The 26,860-nt window shown below is 41.2% G+C and overlaps 1 protein-coding gene across 1 annotated transcript in view; it reads left to right on the top strand.

Moving 5' to 3' along the window:
* Window positions 1-26,860, top strand: part of LOC143293814 (mini-chromosome maintenance complex-binding protein-like) — a 73,198-nt gene that overhangs the window by 978 nt on the left and 45,360 nt on the right. Inside the window, exons 2-6 of the mRNA XM_076605083.1 lie at window positions 5,649-5,734; window positions 8,983-9,165; window positions 14,381-14,482; window positions 24,344-24,622; window positions 25,897-26,000. Of these exons, the coding sequence (XP_076461198.1) occupies window positions 5,649-5,734; window positions 8,983-9,165; window positions 14,381-14,482; window positions 24,344-24,622; window positions 25,897-26,000 (754 nt within the window). The remainder of the gene's footprint in view (window positions 1-5,648; window positions 5,735-8,982; window positions 9,166-14,380; window positions 14,483-24,343; window positions 24,623-25,896; window positions 26,001-26,860) is intronic.

Below are 26,860 nucleotides of genomic sequence, written 5' to 3'. Positions count from 1 at the left end.
CAGTATTGAAAATATTTAACGAAGATTTACTAAAAGAATTATTGGCTTTGCTGATATGGACTATGAAAATAGAATGCAAACACTTGACTTACTAGTTTAGAGTATAGAAGACTGCGTGGTGGTCTAATACAATAGAGGTATAACATGACTAATGGATTATATGACAGTAGAATGATACGTTCTTAGTTTACATTGAATGAGAACAATGTTTCTGGAGGCCATTCCTACAGACTGTTAAAAGTTTCAGTTAAAACTTTAAAGATTTGCACTTTTTATTTTTTATTTTTTATTTTTTACTAACAAAGTAACAAATATTTGGAACAATTTGCCACAAGATGTTTCCGCAAGAACTGTGACTTCTTTTAAAAATTATCTTGACAGGCTCTTAAAGAATTTTAAATACAAAACTCATTAAGTCATTTAGATATTTTGTGATTTATTGACTGACAGGCAATATTTACTCAATGATGGAAAATGATTATATGTGGGGACTCTCTATTTCTTCCCCACTAAGAGCGAGCAGAAGGCCTTATCAGGACTTTGCGCCTTGATATTGATATGATATGGTGGAGAACATGTTTGAGATATAAAAAAAACAACAAAAAACAACACACAGACACACACACACACACACACACCAAGGGAAAAGAAATCTGAGAGGAAAAAGTCAAGAATATATGTTAACTAACAAAATCTGAAAATCCATGTATACATTTGTACAAGAACTGTTTGAAGTCAAGTGACCAGCCGCTGTGGTGAAGTGGTTAGTCATGGACTGACGGCTGGGAGGATGCCGGTTCGAATCCCAGCGGAGGTGGGTTTTTCGGCCCTCGGCCGGCTCCTACCAAGAGTTGAGTGTGCTATGGGCTTAAATTGGGAGCCTGGGACCACACAGTCAAATATCATCCACTTCACGGATGCGCCTTGGGTGTGTTGCTCTAATTTCCTGACCAACGCTGCAAATGTCTGTATCTCTTGGGCCTGGTTGACACTGGGATATTATTATTATGACAGGAAGGGTAGAGTACAGCCTTGTCATGTAGTCCCAAACCAAAATGAACCTCCACAGCAACATCGTCATCGTCATTGTCCCACCTTCATCATCATCAGTATAAACAAAACAGTCTCAAAGTCTGGACTTTCATGCCCTGCTCTCATGGTGACCTCAGTTTCGATACCCTTCCACTACCATGCTTGGGGTGAGTCTTGTCTTAAGTGTCGGCAGATTCATGGGGGGCTGTTGTTGGAGGGATGTGGTGGCAGTCTCCACTCTGGGAGGGATGCTCACTCAGTCTGGCTCCGCGACTAAGCCATTATTGTTGTTAGTAGGGGGCTTCTTAGTAGGTGGTGTCTTAAGTACTTTATATCAGAACAGGCACCACTGAACACCACCGAAGTGACTCAGCAGTAGTGCAGAGTCTCCTCTGGTGTGTGGCATGCTGGCGACCTAACATTGATAGTTCCCTGTGGACTGCTGATGCTAGGAGTGTGATAGACAAACCCTGGGTGTGGCTGTGTTTAGGAGACTCGGAATGAGCGGCGTGGGAGCAATGCCACTGAAACGGTGCAGATGACAGAGCAGCCCCCCCCCCCCCCCCCCAAAAAAAAAAAAAAAAAAAAAAAAATGTTCAAAGTGAGTGAGCCAGTCAAACTAAGGGAAGTAATGCCAATTTAACCCCTAGGCTGCCAGTATGACAAGATAACTCGTCAGTGCAAGCATATATGCTTTGCTGCCACAATGACGAGATATCTCGTCATCGAAATATTCTGACTTTTCCCTGGTTTGCATTGAGTTCATTGACAAAAATGCTGGTAGCTTTAGCTTGGGGAATCTTTCTAGATTCTATTCATAGCTGGAATCCCCATCTGCATCATGAGGCAGTCCTTTATTTGAATGTTTTGATTGAATTATTGTCGGAGTTTGCCTGGCTCCTCTCCTCACTTGCTCAACAAAATGTCGGACCCTGTGCTCAAGACATGCGATTGTGGTTGCATGAAACCAACCAAGATTGCTTTCTTTAGCTGATGCTCAGAAAGAATTGCAGTGTAAATTCGAAGTAGAAGACAGTGATGAACTTTTGTAGGATGATTTGATGGAAAATAAATGGCCCTATGAAGAGACTGGCCAAGACACAACTATCAGTGAGTGATGTTGACTTTACAGCCCTAGCAGACGACACAAAGTAACCAAATTTTTAGCAGGACACAGTATGAGCGATTTTCTTGGCACTCAGCCAACAGGATCTGATGAGAACTGGATAATGTGAGGGTGTGTGAGAGGGGTGAAGAGGTAGGGGGTGGAGACCAGGGTGTGTGGCCTAACATCCACATTATCACTTGGAGAGGTCACAATGCATTATGTATGTCTCTTTAAAATTTTTATTTTATTTTATTGTGGTTATAGTATAATTTGTGTGTGCAGGTATTATCCATTTGTCCAGAAAATATGACATTTTAGTGCAAATTACCTGACTAATGTTTGTAATGAACAAGTTGAAAATGTGACAAAAACAAAACACTGATTTCAAAACAACAGCATGTCACTAAAAATATATAAAATGGGAAAACATCATGTGTTTTGTATTCTTTATTCATTTACCTTTCAGAAAATATATACTTTTATGGGTCTTTCTCCAATAACAAAGAGCACAGAATTTTTTGAAAATATATACCCGTTTTTTGTGAAAAAAACCCTGGCAAATAGATTTCACTTAAATCTTATTTTCCTGGCAGCAAAAGGGTTAACATTTTGATGCATTATCTGCAATCTTTTGCCATTCAAATTTTGTTTGTGGCAGACCGCCTCTGCAAATAAATTGTATAGAAGCAAGAGAGAAATCACCACCACCATGCATAGAAGCTGAAAACTAAACAAAAATAAAATAGGAAAGCATCTTCAGTCATTGCTGATCAGAGGATAGTGAGGACACACAATGGATTTAGGGGGACAGTTTTGACAGCACTTGAGGGAGAGAGCCTACTGTTGTGTAAGTTATTTTGTAAGATTGAATTCAGGAAGATCTTGTTGACTGACCCCATAGCAAAGACTGAAAGAGGCTTTACATTCTTTCAAGATTTCTGTTATAGTTCTGAACATTTTTGACTCCTGCATTCTAAATTAAACCATTTCAAGTTTTCAGCTTTGGCATACCCAGACTGCTTGTGAAGTTTCAAAAGTTGCTTTCTTTTGTCTTTTAAGATACTCCCTTTTGTCTTATTTTTATTATTTTTTTTATCTAGTGTTTCTAACTTCAGCAGAGTCTCACAACTATCCCCATCTTTCATTTCATATTTTCCAACAGTGTCTGTACAGTAAAGTCAAGTTGAGGTGTATTTCAACTCCACAGGTTGATTGAACATTGTAACTTTGTCATTGCACATGTCCAAAACAGTATCTGCTTTCTTCAGTGAAGCCTTGCTAAGTAAAAGTGGCAAGTCAACATTTACAACTCAGTTTCAGTGTTGCATTGAACATCTCCAATCTGTGCTGGTATGAATGCTGTCATGTATGATTTCATTTACTTACCATTGCCATATCTGCAATTTATTTATTTATTTATTATTTATTTATTTATGTATGTACGGTTATATATATATATATATATATATATTATTTTTTTTTTCTCAAGGCCTGACTAAGCGCGTTGGGTTACGCTGCTGGTCAGGCATCTGCTTGGCAGATGTGGTGTAGCATATATGGATTTGTCCGAACGCAGTGACGCCTCCTTGAGCTACTGATACTGATACTGCCATATCTGCCATTTCTACTTGAAAGTGTTTGTGCTTTGAGTCATTTCTTCTTTTCCACCTCCAGTTTGTCAGCATACTGACCAAACTATTTCTTTCCACAAACAGTCTTTGTACATGCTGTGTTATTTATGGCACATCATAAGTATTTCATTCTTTTTTATTTTTTATTCTTTTGTGAACTGAGTTTGGCACATTCCTTTTCTTTCATGTACTTGTTCAGTATCTGTCATTTTCACTTCTTCTTGTCTCTCATATTTGTGTTGACAATTCTTTGCCCAGTGAAACACAGACTGGCATATGGCACATCTTGTTCTCTTACCATTTCTATCAAGTGGATGTGAACTTCTTTGTTCAGGTTTCTTCTGCCATGTTGAGTTTTGGTAACTTGAACTGGGCTGACTAGAATACTTATTTCTCTGGTATCTGAAGAAATTCTTTGCATTGAATCATGAATGCATCTTCTTATTTGATTTTTATTTCACTTTCTTCATTGGTCCCGGAATGGTCTCCAAAAATCCTCATCAAAGCAGACTTCTTGAAAGATTTTTCTGTCACTAGTGTCAGATGCTGCTGTCATCAGTCTTTTTCTGACAAATTTGCATTTTCTAACAATTTGAATGCAAGTACTGCATCTGGATATCTGTCTTGCATTTTCTGCAAATGTTGTATCTTCCTTCATACTCAATGATGAAATGGTTCATTGACGTGTTTTCTACTTTCTGGAATCTCTCAAATTCTGAATATGCAGAGCATGCAGAATCCACTTCATCTGAAGTGCTGTAAATAAAATCTTCATACCTTCTCTTGTGTTCAGTTCTGCAGCATTTATTTCCACTGTTTTCGATCTTGTCTGTCCAGTTTAACTCGGGGTATCTGCCTATGCTTGTTTTTCTGGTTTAACATCTGTCACTGACTTCCACACCTCCAGTTCGTTTTTCCATGCTTCATAGACTGTATGAGTGTATCCTGCCCAAGGCTCACCAGCATTTTTAATATCTGTGCCATTTTTACTATTGTTCACGTTCCTTACACTCTGCTACCTTGAAAACATTCTTTTAACAGTTTTGAATCTGCCTCCGTGGCATGTCGTTACTTGTCACTCGTTAGCGTCTTCATGTTGTCCAGTAACCAGTCTCGTTTTCGCATATCATACACTTTGTTCTTTTCCGGTAAACACTTCCTATTCAGTTTTTTTCAGTCACCTTTTGATCGACGCACAGTTTTTAAAAAAATGCTGTCAATTATAGTAATAATACCTTAGCTCCAGAAGGTATACAACTTTCTGTCCAAGGTATACAATAGACATTTAAATGAATAACAAGATACCTTAATGAAACAGCCATCGGTAACACAGTTGGTCAACTTTAATTAAAAAAAGAGTAGATAAATAAATAAAATGAAATAAGATTTGAAAGTCATAAAGCATACAATATGTGAATGGAAACAGTTTATTAAAAAAACTGTTGTTTGTAAAATAAGACTCACTTTTTTATGAGAGGTGTCTCAGCCTCATTTCATAGACATATAGTACAAAGTTCAACCCCATCACCGCTGCCTCTCTCCACTGCCCTCCCTCAGCACAGTGTCTGCAGCGTAGAGTCCTAATCATCTGTTGATACCTTGTTTTTATGGCAATGATGAGGACAGTTCAGCTCATTTTTAGTAAATTATGAGGGAATTGTAATCTGGAATATGGGATGTTCAAGTGAATTTTGTTCATTTCATTCAGTTGCTTAGATGTTGTGTCATTTTATTCATTATTCAACTACTTTTTTTTTTTTTTTTTAATATAAAGACCTGCATGACTTGTACAGCCAATGGATGAATTAGTGTACATTACATAGGCTCCCTCAACAATTTTGTTTGTTAGTTTTCACCATGTTTTTAATATGTTCCAGACCGTTTGCCTGCAGATACAAAAGAAATTGATGGAGTGAAAGAGTATTTTGCCAAACAGCTCAAGTCTGCAGAAGCTTTGGCATGGGTATGCGATACTGTTTTATATTTTCATTTTCCTTTGATGATGGAAATAGAAGACTCCTTGATCATTATGGATATGTTCATAACCTGGAATAATGATAATAAAGAATAAGTTACAAATTACATGAATCATTCATGACCACTCTTTCTCAAACCCCTCCCTCCCCTGACTGAATCAGACTATTTGTTTGGGTTCTGCAGACTTTTGTAGCCGAGTATCATTAGCAAAAGAGTGGTGAAGAACAGAATGGCCAGAAATGACATCAGAAAGAGGAGCAGTGTACAGCACAAACAGAATGGGGCCCAGGATAGAGCCTTGTGGCACACCGTAGGAGATCAGAGTTGGATAGACAGAAAGTTGTTAACAGAGACAACCTGGAAGCAGTTGGATAGGTATGAAGAAAAATGATTCAGAACAGTTGAATGAATCCCAAATACATGTTCAAGTCTGGAAAGGAGTACTGTGGTTCGTTGTGTCAAATGCAGCTGACAGACTGAACAACAACACAGATAGTTTACCATCATCAACAGACAGTAAAAGGTCATTAACTCATTCAACCCTGCACCTGGTTGAGAGGCGGGCACTGCTGATCACCATTCTCCGCCTGAGCCCGCCTGGCAGGCGGGCAAAGAAACTCATTTATTTAAACAGGTTCGTCAGCTCCCTATTATGCATTGAACTTCTAGGCAAGGGAAGAAACTTGAACTTAACTTCCTTCCTCACTGTTGCGTGAAGTTTCACTCCCAAACTCAAACGATTTGTTTTTTTTTATCCAGTTTTCCGCATTGATGTGATAAACCATCGAAGGCTTACTGCACAGTAAGTGCTCATGAAATTATTATGGACTCTTGCAGCAAATTCGACTCAGATAATGACAAAGATTTTTTTTTATTATTCATCTGATAATACTTGGGAAAGTGAAAGACAAAGTGGTGGATATTTGAATCAAGAAGATAGTCCACAACCTTCCACATTGAAAGAAGCTGACATTTTGCAACATGTATTTCTGTTTTTGAATTAAAATTACAGCTAAGCTTTTGCATTCCTTGTCTGGAGATTTCAGCAACCTGTATCAAAATTACATTTTAGTCATTTCGTGAAGTTTGGTAGCTATTGGTTGAGCGGTTGCTATAAATTTCTGCCTAAACATGCCAGGCCAAAACATGCCAGGCAGACCTTAAAGGGCTGAAAGGGTTAACTACTTTCAACAAAGCAGTTTCAGTACTATGGGCAGATCTGTATGCTGACTAGAAACAAGAAAAAATGTTGTTTGATGCTTAACGGTATGATAGTTGGGAGAGACAAAATTTTTCAATAATTTTGGACACAAAGCAAGGTTGGATACAGGGCAAAAACTTTTGAGGTCATTGTGATGGGCTTTCTTCAGCAGGGGCTTAACTCTATGGAGACATTAAATAGGTCATGTAATTTTGCTGTGACTGGCAAATATTGGCATATTTAAATAAATTCAACACACTTTTACACAGAGACAAAGACATACAAATTATATATCACTAGAAAGTTTACTATCTCTTCTTTTAACATTTTTAAACAGTTTTCTCATTAAATGCTACTAAATATTTTTTTAAATATTTTAAATTATGTCACAAAATACTGAAAAACAAAAACAAAAAAATGAAAAATAGGTATACTGTACTCACCAGGCATGTCATATCCATCAGCTAATCCACAAGGCAGCATATGATGATTTTCTCACACAGTAAGGTTCCCTGGTTCTTATGAATCAGTTTGAAGTCAAATGTTGCACAACAAACTTAAAAAAAAAAAGAAAAAAAAAAGATCACAACACTGGAAAAACAGAAAACGCAAAACCATGCGAATCCATCACTTGAAAAAAAGAAGGAAAAAACCTATTTACATAGTTCTGCTGCAGCTAGATTATTATTTGCGGTGGCCCTTGTCTGTAACAGACAATGCTGTCATAAGAAAAAAAAAAAGAAAAGCTTTTGCATGAAGAAAAAAAGAAGAAAAGCTTTTGCATGTATTGCAAAAAATGGGCAAAAAACTAATGCAAAATAAACATCAGCAATATTACACAGCATATACACATGCATAATATTTCAGGAGTGACAGTATAAATAACACACATGCACAGACATGCCCACGCATAATACACAGATACAACCCCACACAATTTAGTAAGTGCACACGCATAAAATGATAATTTTACATTATACAAATTATTCATCAAAAATTGTAGAAATCAACATTATTTACACAAGAAATAAATTAGCAACAATATGAAATTATAAACGCTCACCTCAACAGGTGTGGGCGTGTCTGGAAAGTCAAGAGTCCTGGGTCCCAGTGAAAGGTGCAGCCAGTGGGAAGTTTGTCAGGTCTTTCATCTACTCATACAAGTACTCTTATTCCTCATCATCTTGTCTTGCATTATGGCCATCACTAGTGTCACTGTCGATTTCTGTCTCAGCGTCATAGGGGTCAGTCGGCAAAGTTTTGTCGTCACTTCCAAATCATCTGGTACTAACTGAATATCATCATCACAAAAATCATCAGAGAATTTGTCACCAGTGTCTAGGAGGTCACGTTCAATGTCTAATCCTCGTGTCACAATTTTGACAGCCTCGCGCAAGGAGTACGTCCGCTAGCCCGCCGTGTTTGTTGCATAAGCATCGTGACCTCTGACTGGGTCAAGAAAATTCCAGAAAAAAAGGCCTTTCATGTGGTTAACGGTCAAGGGGAAATAACTCAATTTTTCCTAGACTGATCCCTCAAGAAAGCCTGATTAGTTTCCCTTTAATTGAACACTGCTGAGTATATGAAAAAAAATTCGGTGATTTGTTGAATCCTACACTACGGCAAGTCATTCTGAGTGGGCGCATCTCCAATGAGTTAACAAGTATACATCAGGGAAGACACCAAAAATTAAAGAATCATTTATAATATTTGTTAGTGCAGGCAAAACAACATCCAAATGCTCATACAGAACGTGTATAGCACATTTGTGTAGAGTTAAATCCCTGTGGTCCCCTAATTTTGTTGTTTGTGTGCCAGAACATGTGTGGGTAAATGCGTGTTTGTGTGCTCATTCTGTCTGCTCACTGCTTTTCTTTTTGCTGTTGTCTTGCTCTTTCATTCTGGCCTCTTCTTAAATAAAGTTCTTTCATTTCCCTTATTTCTCATGTCGTCTTTTTTTTGGTTTTTTTTGTCTTTTTTCTTTTTTCTTGAGATTGTCAAGCAGTTCACAGAAATTATCCTCTGATCCCCAGGTACCCAGTATTAACTGCCATGCCTTGCACAAGGTGGGTGCTGATTCCCTGGTAAGATACCGGTGTATGGTGCAGGACATGTTTGATCCAGAACTTTATCTTGCTTGCTACCAAGTCACCAGTCGAAAGACAGGAGAAGTCACCCAGCGCTCAGGTCACTATAGAGATGTTGCTTCATGCACAGTAAGTGAGACTTTGGATTGCGGTGAGTTGTTGTCTTGGGTGCTTTTGAATTTGCTTTATGAAGTTTCAGGAGGTCAGAATAGATTGAAAAAATTGAGATGTCATGATGGGCAGAAACATAGGGTGTAGAAAAAATTGCAGGACAGAAAAGAAGGTTGAAGAGTGAGTAGAAAAAGTATGACAAAGAAAACATTCACTATGAGCTGAGTTTCCTGAACAGTGCACCCTGTATACACTTTATGTGGAAATTGAAATTTTAGACATAGTAGAAAGGGTCTCATGATCAGATAATTAGGGTCTTAGGATGTAGAAATGAACCTTTTGAATTATTTGTAATTTTTGCCAGCTTCACACAAAAATTGAATTAAAGCTTGAAAGCACTTGTTAAAAAAAAGTGGAGAAAATAACTATCACATATTCAGTGTTGACAGGATGAGATAACTTGCAACTTGAGGAAAATAAACAAAAAATCATGAAGTATTTTGAAAGAAAAAGAGAAAATTCATGTCACTGTATTTTTGGGTGAAAGTAGTACTGAAAATATTTTTTCCTTTTTTCTTTCTTTTGCTTTCCCATCATCTTCGTCATTTTCAAGTGGCATTACTTTCATGCAGTTCATTCTGAGTCCCCCAAACACAGCCAAACCTGGGTTCGTTTGTCACAGTCACAGCATCAGCAGTCCACACTGAATTAACAGTGTTAGATTGCCAGGAGGCCACACACCAGAGGAGACGCTGTACTGCTGCTAAGTCACTTCTGTGGTGTTCAGTAGGGCCTGACGACAGAAAAAGATCAGTTGGAGCCAGACTGAGCGAGTGTCTTCCCCAGACCGCCACCTCGTCCCTTATGAATCTGCTGACACTGAAGACATTGACAGACCTTCAGCCCAAGCACGGAAGTGGAGGGGGATTGAAACTGAGGTCACCATGAAAGCAGGGCATGAAAGGCCACAGAATCTGGGACTTAAAACAAAAAATTTGATGATGATGAAGGAAGAGGATAGTGATTGAGATGATGTTGCTATGGAGGTCCATTAGTCTGGGACTACATCAGTACGTCACAAGACAGTGCTCTGTGCTTTTTGTCATAATGGTATCCTGGCATTAACCAGGCCTGAGAGATACAGACATTGCAGTGTTGGTAAGGAAATTTGAGCAACACACCCAAAGACGCATCCGTGAAGTGGATGATACATGACTGTGTGGTCCCTGTCTTCCCATTTATGCCCATAGCACACTTGACCTTCATTAGCACCAGGAGCCGGCTGCAGGCTGAAAAACCCATCTCACTGGGAATTGAGCCTGTCTTTCCAGGGTACTGAAATATTTACAAAATGTTTTGGACATAACCAAATGCAATTATATTAATTATAAATGTTTGTTTTCCTTCACTATTATGTTCAGTATGTAAATGTACACACTTCCACCAGCACGCCCAAACACCAACACCATAAAAAAATATTGTAACATACACGCGTGCGTGCGCGCGCACACACACACTGTTTAATATTTCAGCAAGTCCTCATCAAGGGGTTTCATTTCTGTGAAACTTTTTGTCATGAATGCATAAAGATCTGCCCATTTCTATATCTGTGACTGCCTTCACCTCCATACCTCTTCGCTCTACAGTCGCCATCAGATCCACTCTGGGTTCCTAAATGTTCCACAGTCGGCAACTCTTTTGTCTCTGGACATTGTCACTTGGAACAGGCTCCCTCTTTCACTTCATCAAATATCTGCTCCCAGCTCTTTTAAGTCAGGCATTGAAATCGATGTCTTTTCAGTTTAGCTCCTCTTAACTCTCCCTTTTTCCACCAATAGTTTCTCAGCTTTATGTCTCCATGTATTTGTAAGTTTTGTCCTTCATCCCTTTAATTCAGACAAAAGTGTGTGTGTGTGTGTGTGGTTGGTGTGAAAAGTGCTTTGATTTATCTCTGCCCAAGATGCAGCTCTTTGTAAATACATATATTGATATTACTGGAAAGAATGGTGAGCTGTCTCCAAGAGTGGGGTACTGAACTCGGCAACACCTATTATTATGGTGGCAGAGTGAGGAAACTATGCTTCCGATACATGTTTGTTATGCTTTATTAACCCCTTCACTGCTAGTACATTTTGCTATGCTGAGAAAATTTTCAGAAAAACAAGAAAAACATGCCAATGATTTTAATTTGCTTATATTAAAAAAAGTACTGAAGATAAGTACATAAAAGTATATATCAAATGAAAGGAAAATGAACAAAGATTTTGTTTTTAATACTCACATGTTCAAATAATGAGTCAATCTGACAGAAAAATTCCATTAAATGCATTGATAAAAAAAAAATTGGGACTGTCATTCCATCATGTAGGTGCTACAATATCAACCAGGTTATCAAACAGTCTTTCGTGTGACTGTTGTGATCAACCACACACACTGTCAAGGCTGAGCAACAGTGTCCAGGTGTATAAGACTCCAACACAGTCCACACAAAGAATGGAAAGGGTGTACTCACCCAGGATCTATCGCCAGTAAAAACGCTGTGTGTGGTACTTTCAGAAACAGTCTTCAAGACACAGTGCTGGTTTGCTGGGGCAGTCTGGGCAGTAGAACCTCACATCCTTTTTTGTCCTTTCTTCCAGCAGACTCTGCACCTCCTTTGTGGCCAGGCCTTCTGTGGGGTAGGTGGGATGAAGTGTCGTCCACACAAGACAAACAGCGTGGTCATCTTTAGCAGTGTCTTGGTCTTGGTCACCAAAAATCATGGCACTAATTACATCCTTCTGAAGTCCAGGAGTGTACTGCTGTTGCCTGCTTTTTTTGTAGAGGATGTGTGCATTCAGCATGGCAATTTGTAGAAAATGCACATACAGCTATTTGTACCACTTAGGGTTTTTCTTGTGGCATCGTGGGGCTGCAGCTGTTGGTCATGATAGTCCATGGCACCCATATTTTTGTTGTAATTTAGAATTGCTGGAGGCTTGTTTACTGCCCTTTGGTCTTGCTGCTGCTGGTCTTCAGCTGTAGGTTTGTGGCAAGTTGTCAACTCCAGATGGTCCAGGGTGAACATCATGATCATCACCATGCTTCATACCTGAAACACATTGCATAAAAGACTAAGTTTGTTGTTTTTGTTTTTTTTAAATTTATTTTTTATTAAATTTTTTTTTTTTTTTTACATATAAAAAGATCATGAAATGGTACCATTTTATTTCTGATTGTTTTCAGAAGCTGAAATACAAACACACACACACACCTACCCCACCCCAAACCCCCAAAACACACACACACACTGAAACTGTTTGGTGTCATATACTGTACCATGTCAAACTGATGCAAACTAGGCCTATGGTTTGCTCTGTTTGGCCAAATTTCGCGCGGCTAACAGTGAAAAGACGCCCCTCTTAGTCTGGCCCGCTCTTAGCCAATCAAACGCCTCTAACAGCTATAAGCGCTGAATCATTCCTTTGGCCAAGGCTGTCCACGCCATCTTGTCAGGTTTTCGCTCTGTCTCGTCTAACGCTTTTTTTGGCTATTAAGCGTTTTCATTTGGCCTTATTTTGTTGTATGCGGCTTGCCTGTATATTGTTCTTACATTCTGTGTACTCGTTTCGACTCGGCCCCCTCGATTCCTTCGTATTTTTCTACCTCTGAGTCGATCCTGTCTTTCCTTTCTCTGTTGGGGATCGAATTGTTCGCTGGGTGCTTACGCACGGTACCATGCCTCGTATGCCATCCTACGAAGGCAGGGATCATGATGCTGGGAGAGATACTCGGCAAGAGACTCTCCCAGGCCCGGAGCTCATGATTTCTCCCGATAGGGACCGCGGCGATGCGTCTGCAGACGCAGATCGCGGAGGGGACGCTCGTCCCGATAAAACGGTCATGAAGGGGACCGGGGGGAAAGGGATACGAGCGTCGCCTCCCGAGGTGTCCCAGCGCGAGGCAGGTGGAGGGGGAAGTAGCACGTCCTCTCTTGGTGGTGGGAACTCGCGGCTGGGTGCGGACTCCCAAGGGGAGGCGGCTCCCTGCCGTTACCCGGGTCCCCACACGGAGACGGCCCTCAGGGGCCCCAGTGCTGTTCCCCCTCCACCCTTCTCGGTCGACCCCCCTCCCCCACCTCCTTCTGGGGGAGAAAAACATTTGGTTCCGGGGGGGGACCTCCACTTTGCCCACCCCGGGCCAAGCCACCCCAGTCTCCCCACGGGAGGGGATTCGGGGCGAGTGGCAACCTGCTCTGCAGGTCTTCCCGCTATCCGGCCGGTCTCCCCTGCTGGGGGAGTCCTGCGCGTGTCAGGCGGTTCCGGGCAGTCAGACCGCCGGCCTTTCGGCCTGTCTGACACCCAAGTCGGACCTGACCTCCCTCCGACTTGGCCAGGTTTTTCCCTTCAGCGAGGTCAAGGCGCCAGTGACCCTTGGGGCTGGGGTCACGGGATGGCTGGTGCCCACGGGTGGTATCCCCCATTCTACCCGTACTGGGGTGCACCTATGGTGCATGCTGGGTTCCCGGGAGGACCAGGGACTAACCCCTGGTCCGCTCCCCACCGGACCCAACCCAGCACAGACCACAGAGTGACACACACAGCCCCGACAAGAGGGATTGACTCCTTGTCGGGCAGGTCGAGCTCCTCGACCAGTATTAACACTACAGCCTCGAATCGGTCCTCTGTCAGCACGCAGGTGACCTCCAGAAAGCAAATAATAAACTGACAAACCTCGTAAACACCCACCTGCATCTTGAATTAGCTGAGCTTGTCTGTCTTCAGTTTTGTCAAGCAGCTCCACCTTCCACCCCCCTCCTGTCAAAATCAGTGTCTTCGGCATCAACTCATGCAGTTCTATCTCATTCAGTCCACAATCTTCATCTCTACTGTTTGCATCGTGAAAGAATTCTTTCAATACAAGTGCAAGTGTTTGTTTGTCTGCGTTCAGCCATGGCTTTGCAAATACAACTTGAGCTTCGTACAAACTTGCAAAACTTTTGCCATAAATATAACAATCCAATGAATAATTTTAGCATATGGAACTCAGGAGATAAAGAGGTCTCAGGGGAGATAATTTAATAGCAGACTGTATTATCTGTAATGCGGTACTCGAAACATAGAACGTTGTAACATGACGTACGGCGCACGTCAATACAGCATTGGTGAGCGATATTTCATGACGTACGCCGTACGTCAACAGCGCAGTCAAGAGGTTAATCATAAGTGGATGATGTGGACTTTTTTCCCTTTAGGCAGGTGAGCAGATCCATGTGGACGATCCCAACAATATAACTGGTGAGCGACAGACCTTGTACTGTGTCCCGGTGCCTGGGGAAAGTTCCTGGGTCAAGTCTGTATCCTTATTGTGTACCAGAGCATTTACGCTACACCTTTATGATGGCAGATTTTTTTTTAACAAAGTGATCTAGTCTGTATCCTTCGTTGCGCACCAGAGCATGTACGCAACACCTTTATCTTGACAGATTTTTTTTAAGTGATTTGCAGTAGATGCAGAGATTTCGTCAGTCTTTATAGCCATCTTAATCCAGAGAATGAAAGGAAAAATGTACTGTGGAAGTAAGTGGCTTGATGTGGAAGAAAAGCAAAAGTAGTTATAATGAGTGCAAGGCAGATTGTATTAACCTTTAGACTGCCAAGTAAGCTGTCTTGAATGGCAAATAATTCACTCCCCTGCCTATGCCATGAAAGCTGTATCAAATGGCAGCTAAATATCCTGTGAAAACTTTTACGTTGTCTTGGAATTATTATAGAGGTAGCTTTAGCTTCACCAAGGTTACCCTGACACTTAAAATGATATGGAAACACCCTATGCCGCCCAGGTATGTGTTTTTTCTAATGATTTTACTGGCTGACTGGAGCATGTCAACAACTCGTCCAAGCAAAATGGCAACGCCTTGTCAAAGCCGAGTGAGCAAAAGTAAATGGCATGACACTAGATTTAGCTGCTGCTCAATGAAATTTAGAATGAATGCTTGAAAAGACTCGGATAAACTGCAGTCTGACGATTCTTTGGAAGAGGAAGGTGAGGAATATCAGCCTACTCTTCACATAAAAAGCGGAACAGAGTTTGACTTTACCAGCAGACAGTATGGAATGATCTGAGAACAGAACATGCTGTGTGACAGACATGTCCCCGAGAGGTAGCATGGAAGGGGGAGGTATAGGATTACAGTATGCAGAGTGAAGCAAGACACGAGATCAAGGGGTGGGAGCAGTGGGGTGGGAGTGGTGGTGTGCCTATTTTCAGATCAGTGGGTTTGACATTGGGCTGATGGTTTTGATCCAGACAATTGTGTTGAGGATGGTGTGTGTGTGGTGTTTATTTGTTCATGTGTATGTCACTATGTGTAATGTTTATTTTTGAAAAAATTCTTGTGGACTACATATTCATTTAATCATGACAAAACATTTTTTCTGTACTGTCTTTTCATTGGGTTTTTTTCAGAAAATATATAGTTTCATTCCTGTTTATGCTATGACGTAGGTAGAGCGTTTTCCTCTTTTGAAGCTATTACTACGCTGCGACACATCAATATATAAAACTCCGCCTCCTTGCTGGTTTGTGGTTTACTCCTGATGCAGTCCAAACAGATCCACATTTTTTGTGTGTGTTTCTTTGTTTTCTCATGGTAAGTGCTTGAAACAGTTGCATGCCCAAGCACAAGTGCACATAATAACTGAACGTGTCGGATTGCAATGAAAAAGAAAAGAAAGGCAGAGCAAAAGTTATAAGTTCGTATCACCAGAAATAACCCTGTCTGGGGTCATCAAAGAAGGGGTCATACTTTTTTTTCTGCATGATTTGCAAAACTGACCCTGTGTGGGTTGTTTGATTGTACTCGGCACTGCGATACCAAGACACATGCGGACAGTGGGAAAGCCTTTGGAACATTTAAATCTGTGGCTTCATTCTTTCAGCCCCAAACGGTAGAAAAGTTTAGTTAATGGTCTTTCCTCACTTTCTTCCGTAAGTTGGATTCCTGTTGTTTATAGCCCAGTGGACTAATCAAGTTCAGTTCATGGATATAGATTTAAGTTCTTCATCCTGTTTCTCGCCAGTCTGATCACAACCAAGTTGGATTGGAAGACTCCTCCCCTTTTGACACATTTGAGCACTAATTTCATCATGTGAAAGCATTGAAGTGACCCTGGTTACTACTATACTAGTGTGTGTTTGCATTTGACCTGTATGTAAATAAATGCCTGTTTTGGGATGAATATCAACATTACCAGTTGCCTGTTCCCTTCATCTGGTAGTTGAAATTCATCAGTACTGATTAAATACAGTTTTATCGAGCTGTTTATGTAAGGTAAGAAAACCATTTATTTGTCTTTATGATAATGATATTTGTCCGAATTATGTCCATGCGCATCCCACTACGGAACAAACAGCATGCCACTCTGTTCAGCGTGTACGCTCCAACCCTCCAAGCGGACCCCACAGAAAAGGTCAAGTTTTACACTGATCTGCGCAACCTCGTTCAGAACACCCCTGCTGACGACAAGGTCATTATCCTTGGCGACTTCAATGCCAGAGTTGGCCAAGATTCAGAAGCCTGGAAAGGAGTCCTTGGCAAGCATGGCGTTGGTAATTGCAACGACAATGGGCGCCTTCTTCTCGAGTTCTGTGCAGAGCAGCAGTTTACCATCACCAACACCATTTTCCAGCAGAAGGACAGCCTGAAGACAACGTGGATGCATCCTCGGTCCAAACATTGGCACCTCATTGATTACATCCTGATGCGCCAGAGAGACGTACGAGACGTCCTACACACCCGAGTGATGCCCAGCGCGGAGTGTCATACTGACCACCGCCTCGTCCGCAGCAAGCTCAGGCTCCACTTCAAGCCCAAACCAAAGAAAGGAGGAGCTCCTAGGAAGAAATTCCAGGTCGGCAACTTTCAGTCAGCTGAAGTGAAAGCTGAATTCCAGGCGAAGCTTCAGGACAAACTTGAAGACCCCAGTTGCCCCACAGACCCCTCTCCAGAAGCACTATGGGCACAGCTGAAATCAGCCATCCTGCAGTCCTCTGAAGAAGTCCTAGGGTTCTCGTCGAAAAAGAACAAGGACTGGTTTGACGAAAACAACCAGGAGATCCAAGAATTGCTGGCGAAGAAGAGATCAGCCCACCAGGCTCACCTTGCACAACCGTCTTGTCCGGTGAAGAAAGCAACCTTCCGGCTCATATGCAGCAACCTCCAGCGCAAGCTTCGTGAGATTCAAAATGGGTGGTGGACCAACCTGGCAGAGAGGGCTCAGCTTTGTGCAGACACTGGTGACTACCGGGGCTTATACGAAGCCTTGAAGGCGGTGTACGGTCCCTCTTACCAGGTCCAGAGTCCTTTGCGCAGCGCAGACGGCCAGGCGCTCTTCACAGACAAGACGTTGATCCTGAACAGGTGGTCGGAACATTTCCAGGCCCTCTTCAGCGCCAACTGCACGGTTCAAGACTCGGCAATTCTCCGCATCCCACAACAGCCAGTGAAATTACAACTGGACGAGCTACCAACCCTAGAAGAGACTGTCAAGGCCATTGAACAGCTGAAATGTGGCAAGGCAGCAGGGGTTGACGGAATTCCGCCGGAGGCGTGGAAGAATGGAGGCCCAGCACTACACTCCAAACTCCACAACCTCTTTGTCTGCTGCTGGGAGCAAGGCAAACTACCACAGGACCTCCGTGACACAGTCATCATCACCCTGTATAAAAACAAGGGAGAAAAGTCGAACTGCTCCAACTACAGGGGGATAACTCTGCTCTCCATCGCAGGCAAGATCCTCGCCAGAGTCCTCCTAAATCGGCTGGTGCCTACTATCGCCGAAGAACATCTCCCAGAGAGTCAGTGTGGCTTTAGAGCCAACAGAGGCACCACTGACAGCTACAAGAAAAATGTCGGGAACAGAACAAAGGACTGTATGCGACATTCGTCGATCTCACGAAAGCTTTCGACACCGTGAGCAGAAAAGGTCTGTGGGAGATCATGAAACGTCTAGGATGCCCCCCAAAATTCCTCAGCATGGTCATCCAACTACATGAGGAACAGCGTGGACAGGTCAGACACAGCAACGACCTTTCGGAGCCCTTCCCAATTGGAAATGGAGTGAAACAAGGTTGTGTCCTCGCGCCGACCCTCTTCATGATCTTCTTCAGCATGATGCTCCAACAGGCCACTGAAGATCTTTGCGACGACAACGGTATCTTCATCAGATACCGCACTGATGGCAGCCTATTCAACCTGAGGCGGCTACAGGCCCACACCAAGACACTGGAGCAACTCATCAGAGAGCTTCTGTTTGCCGACGATGCTGCTCTCGTCGCCCATACAGAAGCGGCCCTGCAGCGTATAACGTCCTGCTTCGCAGAGGCTGCGCAGCTCTTCGGCCTAGAAGTCAGTCTGAAAAAGACGGAAGTTCTCCACCAGCCTGCCCCACGGGAAGAATTCCATGCTCCTCACATCGGTGAGACCGAGCTGAAGTCGGTCCACCAGTTCAGCTACCTAGGCTGCACCATCTCGTCTGACGCCAAGATCGACAAGGAGATCGACAACAGACTTGCAAAGGCAAACAGCGCATTCGGCAGGCTGTACAAGAGAGCGTGGAACAACAAACACCTGAAGAAAGACACAAAGATCAGCGTGTACAGAGCTGTTGTACTGCCCACCCTGTTGTATGGCTCCGAAACCTGGGTCACCTACCGGCACCACATACGACTGCTTGATCGCTTTCACCAGCGCTGCCTTCACACCATCCTCAGCATCCACTGGAGTGACTACATCACAAATGTCGAGGTCCTGGAGCAGGCAAAGACTATCAGCATCGAGGCAGTGCTGCTAAAGACCCAGCTACGTTGGGCAGGGCACGTGTCCAGGATGGAGGACCACCGCCTGCCCAAGATCGCGCTGTATGGCGAACTGTCCACTGGCCACCGTGACAGAGGAGCACCCAAGAAGAGATACAAAGACTCCTTGAAGAAAGCTCTCGGTGCCTGTCACATTGACCATCGCCAGTGGTCCGCAGTAGCCGCTGATCGAGAGACCTGGCGATGCACCATCCACCAAGCTGTCTCCTCCTTTGAAAACAACTGCAGGGCCAGCCTTGAGGACAAACGCAGAAGGAGGAAGAACCACGACGCTGCAGCCGCGAACCCAGACCAGACTTTCCCTTGCAACCGCTGCGGCCGACTCTGCTTTTCCCGCATTGGCCTTGTCAGCCATGAACGTGCCTGCATCAGACGTGGACAACGCCCTTCCTAGATCTTCGTCAGCGAAGCCAGGCCATGATGAGTTGCCTGTTCCCTTCATCTGGTAGTTGAAATTCATCAGTACTGATTAAATACAGTTTTATCGAGCTGTTTATGTAAGGTAAGAAAACCATTTATTTGTCTTTATGATAATGATATTTATCTCAACTTTGGCAGTAGAAAATGTTCGGTAAAAAAATGCTGCACTTTGTTACTCTGAAACTACACCTTTTGTGCATCCAAGCTACACATGTATCTGCTTGGTAGTAAACAGGTCTGTACTTTTTACAAGTTGAAAATCTGATAAAACATTTGTATGATATATATGATTTTCAATGGTGTCTGACAATGAACACTTACAGTCAGCATTGGGATGGTTCCCAAAGGCCAACTAGCCACCAAGGCTGGAGCACTAAGAGCCAGTGCAATCTTACATCCTATCTGTCAGATTCTGATGCTGTTTATTTCGAGCAATTAAAAAATTTTCCTCCCAGTGTAAAGAGAACTATTTATATCTTAATGAAAAGAAAACGAAAGAAATGATATTTGATTTCAGAAAAAAAACGCCTCTCCAATTCCTGACCTGTTCACCAATGACATATAGGTTGAAAAAGTGCATGAATATAAATACCCAGGAACTATTCTTGATCATAAGCTGAATTTTACTCGCATTACAAATTTTATTCACGAAATGTGCCAGTTTCGAATCTATTGTCTGCAGAAACTCGGAAACATCAGAGTTAATTTGAAAGTACGTCAAAGGTTTTACAGATGTTTTATTGAATCTATGTTAACTTTCTCTTTTATATGCTGGTATGATGGTCTTGCTGTGAAAAATAAGAATATGCTGAACAAGATTGTGAATGTGCAGTAAGGTTGTTGGTGTGAGACAGGACAGCTTGAGTGAAGTGTACAATGTCGGAGAACGACAGAAAGCCAAATACATTTCAAGTGACAGCAGCCATACACTGGCAATTTATTATCAACTCTTACCTTCAGGCAAATGTTTCTGAGTTCCAAAATTTAAGATAAAAGAGAACCAAATGCAGTTTTGTTCAAACCTCAGTTCAGCTTTTAAACAGCAATGATTAAATGATCAGATATGTGACTAAACATGTATGCCAGAGTGTATGTGTGCGTGTGTGTATATATATATATGGAATGTGACATCTGAAATCAAAATACTGTTGAACTGCATTTTGTTGTTATATGTCTTATGTCTATTTTTAGTATGCTATTTATGCCTATTTTATCCCCATCCTCTGTGATTTTATATTGCACATGTTTGGCTGTGATGCTGTATGTATGATTTACTCCATCAGCTTTCAAAGGTTTCTGTTGTTGTTGTCTTTGTTGTCTACTGTGATAATTGATTGTACGCTATGGGTTGCCCTAGGCTAACATCTAAACATTTTATGTCTTTTTATGTATATATGTTGAGTGACTGTGATTTCCATGTAATGTTTGTGTTTAACGCCATAAATGAATTTCTCTTGTTAAGATAATAAAGTATTCTGGATGTGTATCTGTAATTTCAGTCATAGCCCTTCACAAAGAATAAGCTGTAAATGACTTCCCATAGGAGTGGATAAACCATTGATCATAAGCTTTCACTTTGTCACTGGCTCAAATGTAAGTTTATGTCGATCTCTGATATAAGCCGAGTGTTGAGCCTGTATGTCTGTAAAAATGCAAAATGGGAAAACCTCACGTTTTGTATTCTTTATCCATTGTCCCTTCAGAAAATACTTATGGGCCACCAATAACAAAGCGCACAGAATTTTTTGAAAATATGTACATGTACAAGTTTTTTTTTGTGTGTGAAAAAACCCTGACAAATAGATTTCACTGAAATCTTATTTGCCGGGCAGAGCTGTACATAAGGTTTGTATTGTGTCTGATTGCAACTGGAGCAGATAATGGTCTTTTATCTTTGGTTACCAGCTGCAAAGGAGGTCTACAGCACTTGTAAGAAGACCTCCCTCCTGTTATTAATGGGAACTGCTATCAAAATATTCAGTGAGCTCCAGGTGAAGACGAGAGAGAATATTTTTAGACAAACTAACAAACAAGCAGACTAACAAATAAACAGTCTTATGAGTCTAAATTTTCCCATCTCACCAACTGTCATCTATATTTTAGAATCTGTTCAGTTTAAATGAGGGAATGAAAGAAAACAAACAGAATGGAAATTGCTTGATTCAAAATTTAACTACTTTCCTGTGTTCTTTACCTTCCTTTGTATTTGAACTTTTTAGGCGAGGAAACAGAGTGAACATCAGTGTTACAGTTGATTGTTGCTTACACCAGAGGTTGAGTGCAAGCCTTTTTTGTTTGTTGGCTTCAGCTCTCACATTCACTTTGCATACAGCAATATTTTGTTTTTTTTTTGAAGGGGGGTAGGGGGGGTGCACTTAACAGGTTTAGGTTTCATGTCAGTCATCAGGGACACATACAATTTTTAAATGACTCATAAATGTGGCAGCCAGTCAGTCACTTGACATCAATTTTTTGTAAAATTGGTCAAGATAAAAGGGCTTTTATAGATTTCTCTTAGTCTCCTGCAGAACAATTGCAAATGCAGTTTCAGATTCATAACAGTTAAGTTGTTACTACATTTGCTCTGCAGTTGGACATTGAACAGACGAACACAAAAAAAACAAACTTGTACACATCTGGGAAATGAAACCAGGTACCGGTATGTTTTCACAATGGCATTGTTATTTGCATATTGCAAACAGTGGCAGAACAGTTCCAGTTTAGCTTTTTACTTTCCCGCCAGTTTCCTCGATTGAAACTGAGGATGACTTTGATACATGTGGAACATTTCACCGGAAGAAATCATTACCCACATCATGGAGCATGCCGCTGAAAGTAGGTGCCTAATGTCAAGATAGATCAAAGAAGTGTTCAGAACAGATGTAATCTCTTCCATTATACAAGCATCTGGAGAGTGTGAATCTGAGAGATTTCTTCTGCATTAACCGGCAACTTGCATGTTCACTTCATTGATGTTATGAAAGTGTTACACGGCTTTCGAGTCAAATTGAGATCGGGTGAAGATACGCACAAGTGCACTTTAACATGCATGTCCATTTTTATTCAGTCATTTGAGTGGCTTTATTTTGTTTTCAGGGTACACATACTGACAAAGGTACCATTAAGAGCATTTGATATTCTTGGATAGAATTAAACAGGTCCACACATTATGCTTGCATGGTACTTAGGAAATTGTGGAGACATTTTGCAACTGTCGTTTTGGATTTCCAGAAAGCGGAGGATCCCAGGTGCTTTCAGTAAACAATTGTATTAGACTGACGCAAGTGGCAGTTACACTGTAGATATATCTTACTGCTGTGCTGTTTTGCTTTTGTTTCTACTTTTTCTTTTACATTTATTGGATCATAATGTGGATTTTTACTATTCAGAGCAGTCAGCATAAATGTTTCAGCTCAGTTCAGTTCAGTTACTCAAGGAGGTGTCACAGCATTCGGACAAAACCATATACACCACATACACCACATCTGCTGAGCAGATGCCTTACCAGCTGCGTAACCCAGTGTGCGTAGGCCTTGAGGAAAAAAAAAAGGACACATGAATAAATGGATGTCATCAAACTAATGAATAAATCAATTAGAATAAGTAAGTAAAAAATCTATTAAAAAAAAAAGGTAAGCTAATAGACTAAGAAATTAAAATACTAAAAGAATTGTTGGGTGTGGGTGGCCTGAAGAGGGCGCGGTGGGTGAGAACAAGGGGTTGTTTTTTTCCTGACTCGTTAATTATGAAAATAACCCATTGGTTTTCTGGTGAACTGGTCAAATGACCCATGGTATCCTGAACTAAACATAAACTTTCCCTTACATCGTCCTTGAGGTGTATATTTGATTATGTATACAAACATGAAGCGGATTGAGGTAAAGCAGGCCTGCACTTATGTTTTCTTTCCTGGGAGATCGGAAAAAAACATTCCCACCAGGTCAACACTGGATCAAACGCATGGCCCATGGATTGAAAGTATAACAGTGCTTATTGCAACTGTCTTTATTGTAAATGATAGGGATTGTACTCCATTTGAGGGCAGGCACAGGTCAGGACATGCATTGGACAGATGAATTTGACCAAGTTCTATTAGACAAAATGTATATTAACAAGGGTAATAGATAAGCAAGTACATACTTGTTTACATCCAGCCCGTGTCCTAAATAGAGACGAAAATGAAAATAAACAATTTATAAACAAAAGGGACAAATGGTAGACATTAGGAACATAATGAAAGAGAGAGTTCTGGTCACCTGGGCTGTACACACACAAAGATAAAAACAGACCTCCATCAGCGGAAAACCAAGAAGTACAGGCAGAGGCTGAAGTGGTTTTCACCAACTGCCATTGACCAAGATTTGATGAGATGTGTGTTTATGCAAAATGCAAATTAAGCATGTGAATTAACATTTTAGTACAATATAAAGTGGAAAATAGATTTGTTCTGCTTTAAAACCACACCTTCCCTCCTCCCCATGTCCTCAGTCTTAAGTGCTTTTGTTTGGGCAGAGTTTGGGCTGCTTTCACCTTCATCAGGCACCATCCATTTATTTCTGTCCGCATGTAAATATATTTATTTGTTTTATCTGTTGGTGTGGAGTTTCATTCAGAATATGCCAGTGACAACTCTTTTGTTGCCGTGATTCCTTTGTGTGCACTGGATGCATGTGCTTATACATGGGACTTGGTTTATCATCTCATCTGAAGTACTAGCATTCAGACCAAGTCCAGTAAAATTGCTATTATTTTTATTTTCTATGTTTGCTAATTTCTGATAGTAAAAAACCATGCTGTATGTATACAGCTCATAAACACTTTCTGAACAGTAAAGTATGGTTTGAAGTGTTTTCTAAAATGTATATAAAATATTTTTGATGACAGCTTCATACTTTGACATTTTCCTTAACCCCTTGAGGTGTACGCAAAACAGTGCAATGTTCCTTCCACTCCTTCCACATCAAACTCTCCTGTCAGTCGAAAGCGTGCACGAGACGAAGATAATGGGGAGGGTGATGGTGGAGGAGAGGTCACAAATGGCAACCATTCAGGTCATGGCAGCATCAGCCCCCAGAACAGGCCAGTGGCCAATGGAGATCAGCAAGCAGCAGCAGCTGCAAGTGCCAATGTTGCCAGTCCTCTCCCTGATCTGAATTTCCCTCTACCGGGAGAGAAGGGCCCTGCTTGTCTTGTCAAGGTGGGATTACTATTGATGGTAGTCAGGCTTCACTACTGTGCTTTGCTCATTTAGCTAAGGTCTTTATTGCCATAGAGATTTTTTTTTACTGTGTTGTTTTAAGTGGCTTCATTTCCAGTGAGTTCTTCAGTTCAGTAATGGTGTATATAGCAGAACTGACCAGAAATTCCCACAGTTATTATCATCTCAGTCCTTCCAACCGGCTCAAACCAAGAAATGAAAAACTTCTGAAAAGATCTTGAAGAAGAAAATAAAAGTTCAGTACTGGAATGAAATATAGCTAAGAAAAGGAGCGATGAAAGCTCTGTAGACAAGGAAAGAAGCAATGAACAGTCTTTTGACGAGGAAAGAAGCAGTGAAAGCTGTTTGAAAAACTGGACATACACATGAAATAATTGGAATTGTGAAATGTGAAAGTGCCTTGCTCAGTTTTCTTCTCCAGGACATGCATCATGTTTTTTTTACTCAGTTACTGTTCTTGTGTTTGGCAACACAAGCACCATAGATAAGTTGATGGTTGTAATTTTTCATGTTCTGTTTCAAGTGTGAATCAGGGATGCATTGAGTTATTGTTCTTAATATTGTAAAGACTGTGGACTTTGTGCAGTTTTTTTGCATCATGCATGTTTGGGATATTGTCTTCTTTTGTTAAAAGAAGGTTTGAAAAAAACAACAACAACTTTAATGTGGCCTTCATGGTTGGCTAAATTTGAAGCAATAAGTAAAATTGTGTCTGTTAAATCAGTTTCTTTTGTTTTTTTCAGTTGATTTTTGATTTCAGTGAAGGATTGTAAACTTCAAGACCAAAGAGCAAAATGACATCTGATGTATGCTTTCCAAAGATTTTTCTTATCTTTGTTTGAAGCAATCAAAATAATCATCAGATCAGATACTGATGACCTATATTACAGGTCACTTTTATACAAGGTAGCTTAGCACTGGGAATGTTTTCTGTTTTGGACATTATTGTTAAGGCATTGATAAATAGAACAGTCACTGCTGTACACAGTAAGTCAACAAGAATTCATATCATGAGACCGCACACAGTGTGTTTCACAGCTTTGTCATGACCCTCACAGGGTACAGCTGTAGAGTTGCTGTCCAAAGCTTTCATAGAAGCAAGACTCCTCTGTGCTGACATACCTGTGTGTATAATTAGGGGTGAGAGAGCATGCGTTGACCAGGATTGGGTCACTATTTGTTTCTAGGCATAATAGGGCTACATGTACACCTGACATCATCATAAATATTTGCAAAGGGAATGGTTGTTTCAGGTTTATGGAGATGGTGATGCACTGAAAGTGAATGACATGATTGAGGTGGTTGGAATCCTGTCCGTGGATCCTTCACTGGCTGAGTTTTCCAGTGACCAGGATGAGTGAGTACATGTCCTCATCAGTGGTCAGTGTTTGCATTGGGTACACAGGACGGAAAGGGGAAAATTGTGAGTAGTTTTCCCATAGATGCCAGAAGAATTCAATGTCATTTTTAACTCGTGTGTACACAGAGGGATCCAGTGTAATAACCCTGTATTGGTTCTTGATGTGTTTCCATGGAAAAAGGAAATGTAGCATTAGTAGTAGCAACCACAAGTGCTAGAGAAACCAAAGAGGGCACAGTTGTAGATACTATAACGTGTCTTGTCAACACCAGTGTGAAGACACTGATCCTGGATGAAAATATAAGATATGATATACCTTCAGCAATGATTTTTTTAAAATGTTCTCAGAACCAGTGTTAATTTAAGCTGTTGTTAAAGTAAAGACACGAAGTGATGCTTTCTTACACCAACGACATATTGATTTAAACAGATCCTTTGAAGATTGGACCAGAGTGGTCAAAATCAAGAGATGTAAGAAAGATCCAGTGGGAATTAATTTTTGCAAATAAAAAGTTGAAAAACATTACCTGCATAATTTTAGTACATAAAAATTGTGAAGCATATTACCAAAAAAAGAACTGACAGAATTTTATCACACGCTGTCTTGTCCCTTCTCCTTGTGGATCTTTGAAATTCAGATTGTTGGACTGCAGAGCCAGTGATCACATGGAAAGAGAACAGCTTCAGTTCTGAGCAGCCCCTTGTCCCCTTTCCTTTAGAAATACTACTGGATCGATCAAGAGAGGAATCTGGCTTGTTGAAATTTGTCAGAAACGCTTTGCTTTACCTGTGATGCTTCAGCTGTGGCAGCCATTAGTGGTTTACAGTTTGACATCTGTGCTCTGTTTTGATGCATG

Source organism: Babylonia areolata, chromosome 19 (genome assembly GCF_041734735.1).
Source record: "Babylonia areolata isolate BAREFJ2019XMU chromosome 19, ASM4173473v1, whole genome shotgun sequence".
Lineage (NCBI taxonomy): Eukaryota > Metazoa > Mollusca > Gastropoda > Neogastropoda > Buccinidae > Babylonia > Babylonia areolata.
The sequence above is the reverse complement of the archived record's forward strand: the minus strand, read 5'-3'. Positions and strand labels throughout refer to the sequence as shown.